Raw genomic sequence first — 10,119 nt, forward strand, 5'->3', positions numbered from 1 at the left:
AAAATCACACCCGCACATAGTCCTCAGTAAGATAATTGCGGGAAAAAATTTCATCAGCTATATCCACGAAATGAGAAAATTAATAACACAACGAAGAGATATTTCTAATCACAGGCACATACAATGTCCCGGCGGTGTAATTGCTCCCTGGATATATATGTTTCACACAAAAACACATCAAATACTCGATTAATTATAGTAATACAGGACCGGGAGAAAAAGTGTCAAAATGATTATTTTGTTATTCATGTATCTTCACTCGTCGGAGTAGAGGGAATGCAAGGTGAAAAGAACTCCCTCGATCTCCTCGTTCACTTTGGTGAGTCTTTTTTTCAGTTTTTTAATGTCTTTTTTTATTTGAATTTTTTTTTTTTCAATCAGGTCCTCTTCGTAGTTGAGTAATATCTGTCTGAAAAAGATAAATATGCTGATAAAATTTCAACTCTTAATATCGTATGTGAAAGAATATATCATACACCTGTGGTCGGGCATTGAGACGCCGAACTTCTCGTCATCCGAGATGTCGTCGAAAATGACTATTACATCCCCGGCGTCATTTGAGGCCTCGGAGACTGACTGCAACTTGATGTTATCCAACCATCCGATGGACTGTGCATCCTCCCTAGGAATTGAAATAAAAACAGGACATACAGACATCCAGTTATTTTCAATAAAAATATCCTTTGGGAGATCATTGCATTCGAAAAATATTTTTCGTAAAAATATTTCAACAATAAGAAAATGTAAACAAAGCAGTGGTCATTTGCAGAATTTTGAAACGTAAAAATTAATCAACAGCATTTTGACCCAGATTTGCAAAATTAAATCGACGCAAAAATTTCCAGATTTACGGTATGTCTTTATACTGTACTAGTACAGGGGTTCTTAATAGAGATTGTGTGAACTTTTTTTACTTATTAAACTAATATTTTAACCAGTTTTAAATTGATGTCATTACATTTTTCGGGCCCAATAAAGCTAAAACTATACCTTCTTCTTTCAGTTTGTAATAATGCATTATTGCATTTTCATCATTCATTTCAGAGTAGGTGTTTGGCATGAAATCTATTGTATTAATGCTTTATACGAGACGGGAAAATAGATAGGCCAGGGCATAGTGCGCAATACTGCACTTATACTTTCACTGAGAATGACAGCAAGAAAATTTTCTCAGTAAAAGCAGTAGACAAAAGAGAAACAGAGAGAAAGAGTGCAAACCGTGAGAAAGAAGGATTCATTAGAGGAATACAATACAGAGGGTTACAAGATAAAGAAAGTTGTTACTTATGCTCTCCTCCACAAAGGTGCCATGATGAGGGAGTTTTCACTATCATTTTGAATACCAATATAACATGTATATAACCTTTATAGTTTTTAACATAATTATGTTTTACTTGATGACTTGCAATACAAATGTGATCAATAAAATCCTACTTCAACTCTTTACCTTATTCCTGAATGGTATATTGGGTGAATTTCATAAAAAGTACACGATTTGAATCGGTATTGCCGCTTTCATATGTTCATTTGAAAATTGATACATTCACCCCGTCACATTTGAAAAAAAAAATTAAAATAGTAGCCTATATTCCTTTATATGTAATGTATCTTAATTTTAATTTTGTGGGCCTGACAGTTATATATGATGCCCCTTGACTGGTCAGTTTGTCAGAGCATGTAGAAATGAAATCATCATTACAATGGTAAACAGTTTAGAGAGCCTTCTTGATAAGATCTGTAATTTTAAGTACTGAATAGTTCTAGTGTTTATAAGGGCATCTGAAAATGCAGCAGCGGAGTCCTCCTTCCTTTTTTGACAGCTATCCCTCCAAAAGCTTCCAATTCTTTCAGTTTTAGATCGTTAAGTTCTGATGCTTTGGTGGTACTTGGTTTTGCTGTAGAGCCTTTAGAGGTGGTTTACTTTTCTGTTTTTTTTTTCTTTGTCTTTTTCTGCTCCCATCGTCATTTTCTTTCTCAACCTTTTCCTCTTTTTCCACTCTCATTTCATCCTACAGTTTTCTCATATTTTAGAATAAAGTTTAAGTTTCTTTTTGTTGACATTTTGGAAATACTTCTTCTTTAATTTGTTAAATATATCCACGGAGTGGGTGCTTGTGGGCAATGGAATTGGGATTTTTCTAATAACCATCTTTTTATCAGGATCAGGATAATAAGTATGGTAGAATGCCCATGCATGTATACCTATTAAATTAAAACTTATTTTTAACAACATGATTACACATATATTGTAACACTAACACGAAAATTCTCTATCAAATATAAGAGAGTCATAATCATCATCATCTGTTGAAGATATGTATGGCTGCTTTCTTTGTAATTCTATTTCTGACTTGGAAAGTACATGTTTTTTCCCAAGTTTTGGTTTGAAAATTGCACGATTTCTTTTAAATCTCTTTTTGGATATTTTAGTAGCACATTTCAGCATGTAAAACTCATTTTTGATTAAAATTAACAAACCAATAACAAACCAATATAAATGCAAATACTAAAACCAAGATTTAAAGAAACAAGGAGTTTGACACCTTTCATCTCCGTCGTATAGAACACATCTTCGTTATTCCTCTGTGAACCTACAATAATAAACCTTGGTTGTATATTAAGGTAAAACAACACAGGTTTCAAGTTCAGCAGGTTATATATTATAATATTTCCACATCATTTCACACATAGGAAATAGGATATTTCCGATAATAAAGATAATTGGCCCTGTAAAATAATGTACAAAACCTCAGTAATGTATAAAATAATCAAGTGTTCATATTATAATACAAAACACTAACATAAAATAGTCTCTCACTGAAGATACGTATCTGAACGCATTTACTCAATATAGTTATAGTTCAAACACTTATAAATTTAATTTATAAAGTGATCTCCACTGAACCTATTTAATTATTAAAGTTTAGCGATAAAATCAAACAATTATTTACATTTACAAATAGTATTTAACAAACGACTTACCAAAATTATGGAATTTAGGCTCTCCAAATTATAGAAAATTTATCTGAGTGCTGTGCTGTGCTAAAATAATTAAACATGCAAGTTTTTACTACTGAAAAATACAGAAATCTCATCCTGAAACAATTCTCAAACTTCAAGGATAAAAACCAAACGAAAAGTCAAACATACCATGAATGAAAATCCTGAGTCCAATAAATATAGACACAACCTGCTGGAACCACAGCACTGTACAAGAGTGACCAACACCCCAAATAGATTCAAAAACCAGTCTTTGGTCATTAGTCATGTGACATGTCCAAACCAATCGCTCAATAGAGTTTTGGCGGGAAAATAATTAATTCAACAAAATGTAAAATAAATCAACACAGACACTTTTAATAACTTTGTAATTTTATATATTTGTAAAACTTTTAATAACCTACCTGTATTTCATAATTATAAGTGCATAAAAATAAAAACACAATTTAAAGTTATATATACAAAATTCTGCTATGCTACATCCTCCCCCTGGCTATGAAATGATTTTACAATGGAATCAACCACTTTCTGTATCAAAGCCGGAGAAGTAGCTTTCAAAACATCCGAGCAGATTAAATTCGTAATTAACTGTGATTTTTCCTTACCTGCATCAGTAACCTCTCTCTGACTCATGACATATGACTCTTGCCATTTTGGTTTCTTCCTAACCCTAGCTGACCTACGTAAACCAGTTTCCTCATTACCTCCCTGGGCCACAACCTCAGGTTGTAGATTTGGTTCTTCCTGTTGCTCATGTGGAGTTTCCTCTGGTTCTCCTTCTTCTTGAGCTTCCACTGGTTCTTCTTCTTCTTGAGCTTTCTCTGGTTCCTCTTGAGTTCCCTCTGGTTGCTGAGTCCACTTCATGTGTGACTTCAACCATGTAAACCTCATCTTCAGTCTCACTGTCACTACTGTGGTAGCTTCTCTCCTCTCTCTTTGAATTGTCCACCTTCTTAATCTGTGAACTCTTCTTTTCTGTTTTCTTTCTTATACTTTTGTCAGGCCTGACATCTGTAAATTCTTCTCTTCTTGTACCTGTTGGAATTATTAAATTCCTGTGAACTATTTTCTCTATTCCATCTTCATCTGAAATTAGAAAAACTGGAATATCCGGGTTAGGTTGTGATTTAACAAAATAAACTTTCTTCTCAAACTTATCTGCTATTTTATGTTTTCCTTCATAAGCTAAAATCCGTAATAAAACTTGATCTCCAATACTTAGCTTCTTTGCCTTTGCTTTCTTGTCAAAATGATTTTTCTGCTTTATTCTTGACTTTTCTGCTGCTTTCCTCACTATGTCAAAGGTCTTCTCCATTTTGTTCTTCAAATCTGTAATATATTCATTATAATTTGGTTTCTCTTCACTGCTATCCTCTAATCTGAACGCTAAGTCTACAGGTAGTTTTGGCTTCCTCCCGAACATCAATTCAAATGGGGAATACCCAGTACTCTCATGTTTTGTACAGTTGTACGCATGCACTAATGATGGTAAATACTTTTCCAATCTTGCTTTTCTCTATTTTCTAATGTTCCTAGCATACTAAGGAGTGTCTTGTTGAATCTTTCGGTCATTCCATTTGACATCGGGTGGTATGGGGTGGTTCTCGATTTTTCTATCTTTGTAATTTCGCATAATTCCTTAATCAAATGACTTTCAAATTGAGCTCCTTGATCACTATGCAATCTAGCTGGAATTCCATAATGTAATATAAAGTTGTTGTAGAATGCTTCTGCTGTTGTTTTTGCAGTTTGGTTTCTTGTTGGAATAGCCATGGCATATCTGGTGTAGTGATCAGTAATGACTAAGATGTTACAAATCCCTCCTTTGCATGGTTCCAATGTCAAATAGTCTAAGCAAACTAATTCTAATGGATAAGATGATGTTATGCTGACCAATGGAGCTTTCTGACATGTTGACTTTCTCCTTAGACATCTGTCGCAGTTCTTTATCCAGTTTTCTGTATCAAAACTCATCCCTACCCAATAAAATCTGTCTCGCAATAGAGCTGTTGTCCTATCTTTTGCGGGATGACCCATGTTGTTGTGAAGTCCTATAAGAGCTGATTGAATAAGTTTTATAGGCTGTACTAGTTGGTTAACGGTGTTTTCTTGAAACTTTACAGTCCTGTATAGTACCCCTCTGATTAGTCTAAAGTCAACATGTCATCAAATGCAGCCTTTGAAATCCCAAGCAGATCAAGATAATCAATGTCTGAAAGCTGACTGTGTTTTTCGAAGTCAAGTCTTATCTTCTCACTTCTCAATACTTCTGATCGTAGAAATCTTATCATCTGAGTGATTGAGTATCTGTTCAAGGTTGTAGTTGCTGAAATAAGACTCACATCCTCAATGTTCTTCTGTAAATGATTTGGGCAGCATCTAGATCCAGCTGGTATTATGACTTCATGTGACAAGAAAAGCCTGTGTCTCATCTCAACTGGTACAACAACAGGTTTAGGACCAGGTCTTTTACAAAGGCAGCATGCTGAGTGGCCTCGAAGAGTGGAAGAAAAGAGGAGCATCACTGAGGGAGGGCTGGAGATATCAGGCTGTGCAGAGGATGTTGCTGTCTGGTTTATCACCGGTACCTTATCCTTTCTTTGGAGACTGCACTTGAACCTAAAACGACATCTGCTGCAAATGGAATCCTTTCCACCTGGCGTCTTACCTGTAAATAAAATGAAAGTTTTTTTTAGACAGTGTGCTCCTGTAATTTTATGTTTCTTTGTTTGTTTATTGTCACTTTCAGTTTTTTAACTGATGTTGAGAAACCACTTGCCAATTGATCTTGAGTTCATCAAATTCAGACTTGTACCTGTGCCTTACCCACCCACCCCCACCCCCTACCGTACAAACATAAGGATCAACAGTGCCTCAATCATCTGAGACTGTTAACAATCGCTAAACCACTGCGCCAAACGGGCAACTTAATTTATGATTCTATGTTGTTTCTTTCATAAATTAAATATTTTCAAATTAAACTTACCCGTGCATTTGATAACTAAGGACTTGATCTTCCTTGGAATAGAATATCTGTCCTTCAGACGTGTTCTCCTAGGACAGGTTAAACATGTATACATCTTTGGCCCTGTAGTATTTGCACGAGGCATATCTGAAATTTCAAAAATGAATAACATAACAGAATTTTTAACTTAAATAATTGCATTACACATATATTCTATACTTCTCCTTACTTTTTAAAATTTATTAGTAAAAATAAAAATAGGCATATTTTGTAACTTTTAACTTTTGTAACTTTTACATATTTTAATATGTATTGAAACTTAATTTAAAACTTGATGATTTGATATTTTGAAAATATCAATTTTGTATATTATTTCCTATAAGGAAATTGAACATGTCAACAAAATACAATTTATAAGTATTAATAACCCTGACAATTCCTTTGGATAGATCATATTTCTCATTTTTATTTAAAAAAAAAATACTGGAAGATCTAATTGTAATAATTTATGTACAGATGAAATATATATTTAATGCTTTTGTATGCCCTAATAAATACAAGAATTAATTAAATAAATAGATGCTTCATTAGTTTTCCATTTCAACATACACACACCTTCTCAATTTCAAATACAAAACAAACAAAAGCAATTATATTGTAACTTTAGCCCATAATTGAGTTGTTTCCCTTCCTTTTACATTAAAAATAAAAATGTGTACAAAATGTGAACACCATTCTTAGTAATTTCTTTAAGAAATTGCTAAGAATGGTGTTCATATGTTTTGAAAAAAAAATGAGAGTGAAGCAGTATCATTGTGATAAAAAAAAAAAAACATTCGAACGCTATTTCTTAAGAAATTCGAGTCGCTTCCCCGTGTAAATGATTTGATAAATTAATTGTCCTTATATATTATATTCAAACTCGTTTATTTTTGAAGATATATTTCAAGAAGCAAGATCACAAAATAAATAATGAAAACTTTATTTATGTAATTTACAAACTGAATATGATTTTTATAAATTGAATCTTTGGCATTATGCATGCTATGTTCATCAATCTCCTTTGAGTAAATTTGGATTTTAATTTGGAAACAAACACAGTGTTTTCTTTCATATTTTATTGATATATATATATATCAATTTATGTGATAATTTTAGTCAGTATTGATTATAAAATTTTAAAGACATATATGTATATATGTATCAACGCATATTGAAAACTATCAATGAAAAAAAATTTTATGAGAAAATGGCTAATGACTTCCATTGTATTAGTCTCTATTTTTAGGAAAAAATCTACATTATTTTTCTTTTTTAATGAAATTTGTTGTAAATACATTATATTGTATAAATTTGCATATGTATATGCTCAAGTGAATTTCATTTGTAAAGTTGAAGATCAAAAACTGTTTAGACATGCAATTAAATCACATTGCTATCAATAATAAAAATCACTTGAAAAAAATTTACATTCCTATTTTTCATCATTTTGTATTTTCAATAAAGTACCACTGTTGATGAAGTCATTTCAGTACGGATCTACCTTGTAACCAGAGGTTTGAGTAAGTTACAAAGACTTGCAAAAACAGAAACAATGTCATCTACAAGAGGAACCAGAGTAATTGGTAGTGTGTTCTTCAAAATGGCAAACCACTTGATCCTGTTGATGGCTCTTTCAACATGGATACGTACATTAGCAATACTTTTTGTTTTTTCTACATTTTCTCTTGTCATTTGTTGAATGCCGGATCCTGGAGGTGGAATAACCAAATTTGCATACCGGAGCAAAAGTTCCTCTCGAATTGGAAAGCCTCTGTCAGCTAAGATAATGTCGCCAGGATCTATTAAGTCAAGAAATGATGATTCACGGACAATCTGTATGTCCGACATCCTTCCACCATAACACTTACTTAAGAAAGAAATAGCTCCATTAGGAGCTATTCCAATAAGTACTTTAACTGTATTATGTTGTTTATAATCGGACCACGTGAGAGCTTGTAGTTCCAAATGTCGGCTTCTCAATGAAAACTTCAGTGCAGTCTATTGTGCATCTAAGTTTGGCGTACTGTTTTATTAATGATGGTGGTAGTAATTTTCTGACAATTTCTTTGTCTGGCCAGAAGATCAGAGGCCTTAACTCTTTGGACAGAAATTTTATCCAAGTGTTAAAAATCTTTGAACATGTACCCTGAGAGACTCCAAATAAATCGGCTAAAAATTCAAAGTTAATATCTAGTCTAAGTTTCATTAATGTTAAAACAAGCTCATCAAGTGCACCAAGTTTTTTCTCTGGACCACTCTTTTTTGGGGATTTCTTGAAATGACGAGGCACTTTGGTACTGATCACTTTTTTAGAGCCCTCCCAATATCTCAGGCGATGGGATTTTGGTTTTAAATATTTGTATAAGTTCAGAAGAGTTGATTTATTCGGAAGGCCAGTGTTGGCTCTTACTTTTTTATCTGTTTTTATAAACCTTTTGTGCACATTCTTCTTTCCATGGAGTTTACTTTCATTTGTCGTGACCATTTGCAATCTTTCCAACTGATAACTAAGATTATTTATCATTTTAGATTTCTCTAAACACCCTAAACACTCACAGTTTGCATTACAAACACATTTTGCACAATAATCATGCTCAAATTGTAAAGGAACTGTACACGTAACTGAATTATCTTCCGTTAGATGGACAACATTTTCATTTTCATCAGTTTTAACCTTGGTTTCTGAAGATTTCTTAGATTTTTGTATTAATGGCTGTCTTTCCTTTGGGGGAGGCCTGAGTTTTAAAGGCATAGTTAGTTCATACCCAAGGTTTAATGTTGGGACAGGATTGCCTCCTTCAAAATGTTTCGAACATATTCTACTGTCATCATCATGCTTCCAATTTTTCCCAGGTTTCTACTGTCGATTAACTAATTTAATCCATTTTGCCCTTAATTCGGGGTCTTTTCTTTCTGTTGGAAAGGGTATCAGATCAAATGGGGGAGGGCACACACACCATCCTGTACCACTGTTGCATTGGTGCACTTCACAAAATGTCTTTTTCCATTTTTTGAGTTGGTAAGTGCTGCTTGTGCAGTCTTTGATGGCACAAATCCTCATTCTTTCAACTAAAATTCAAAACTTTAAAGATTATAACTCGGTAATGACCGATCTTAACATATGAGGACATACATAGATGTTTCCTGATAATATTATATATAGCCTTCAGTCGATAGGGAACGCTATCATGACAAAAATAGATTACTTTACTGTACAGTACTTAATTGTGGTTAGAAATCTGCTAAGTGTACTTTTAGTTTAACATGTTCAATGTAGAGAACTTAATTCAATTTACTTTTGATGGCAAGTGACCACACTCACCATCTGAATGTGAATAAAAATAGCAATAGTATTATCACTGCTCTCTCTCTCTCTCTTAACTGATTGACTTCGACTCCTAACGTTATACCACAGGTACTTATGGACAGGACCCCCCATATTCAACCCCGGGGATTATTTGACATTTTTTTCAACTTATTCATCATGTGTACAGTACGAAAAAATCGTCAAAACCCCAAAAACAATCGCTCCACAAAAAATACCCCACATTACATTAATTATAAGGGAGTACATGCACCCATTAGACTGTTATAGATCTAAGTACTGTCCTTCGTGTTATAAACACTAAACAGGAAAATTATATCAAATCTTGACATTGTATGCCTAAAGACAAATGCACATTAACTTTTTCATGATGTTCACTCATGTGATGATCATGTATAATACGAAAAATAACCGTTATACTTACGACATTACCAGTCAGCACAACAGCATTTAGTCTTCCTCGTGTTGTTTTTATCCCGAATGACCTATGACCCGGAAGTGTTTATCGGAACTCTCGGCATGTGCAAAATGGCATGTCGATAAGACTTATTTAAGCTAAAAGAGGATGGATAAATAATAATTATATATTTTTGACTTGTCAAATGTTGAATGGAAAAGAATATAGGGCCGATATATTTTTGTTCCTCTATATTAATTCCTTTCGGAGAAAAAAACTTATTCAGAAATACGCGTTAGATATCAATGTTTCATTTTAGACTTAAATTTTTTTCCGAGAGGAATGCGCCCCACTCCAAAGAATCTGGGGGAATAAGGCGAGTCAAATGCC

At 33.4% G+C, this 10,119-nt stretch overlaps 2 protein-coding genes across 2 annotated transcripts; both read right to left on the bottom strand.

Moving 5' to 3' along the window:
• Positions 1-5,144: 5,144 nt before the first annotated feature.
• LOC134265287 (uncharacterized) lies at positions 5,145-6,201 on the bottom strand. The gene is made up of 2 exons (XM_062747524.1): positions 5,987-6,201; positions 5,145-5,668 (listed from the first exon to the last, which is right to left on the bottom strand). The coding sequence occupies exons 1-2, from the start codon at positions 6,135-6,137 to the stop codon at positions 5,145-5,147; spliced, it is 675 nt and encodes a 224-aa protein (XP_062603508.1). The 5' UTR covers positions 6,138-6,201.
• A 1,736-nt stretch (positions 6,202-7,937) lies between these two features.
• Positions 7,938-8,759, bottom strand: LOC134265288 (uncharacterized). The gene has a single exon (XM_062747525.1). The coding sequence runs from the start codon at positions 8,757-8,759 to the stop codon at positions 7,938-7,940; it is 822 nt and encodes a 273-aa protein (XP_062603509.1).
• Between the last annotated feature and the right edge of the window lie 1,360 nt (positions 8,760-10,119).

This window comes from Saccostrea cucullata, unplaced genomic scaffold (genome assembly GCF_032062105.1).
Source record: "Saccostrea cucullata isolate Sc308-1 unplaced genomic scaffold, CSIRO_AGI_Scuc_v1 ctg912, whole genome shotgun sequence".
Lineage (NCBI taxonomy): Eukaryota > Metazoa > Mollusca > Bivalvia > Ostreida > Ostreidae > Saccostrea > Saccostrea cuccullata.

Bases quoted from the DNA above. Each gene is read 5' to 3' on its own strand.
- LOC134265287 (XM_062747524.1), bottom strand. From the start codon at position 6,137: ATGTTATTCATTTTTGAAATTTCAGATATGCCTCGTGCAAATACTACA. The intron at 5,669-5,986 runs GTAAGTTTAATT...TTTTATTTACAG, and splicing joins CTTAGTTATCAAATGCACGG to GTAAGACGCCAGGTGGAAAG.
- LOC134265288 (XM_062747525.1), bottom strand. From the start codon at position 8,759: ATGCCTTTAAAACTCAGGCCTCCCCCAAAGGAAAGACAGCCATTAATA.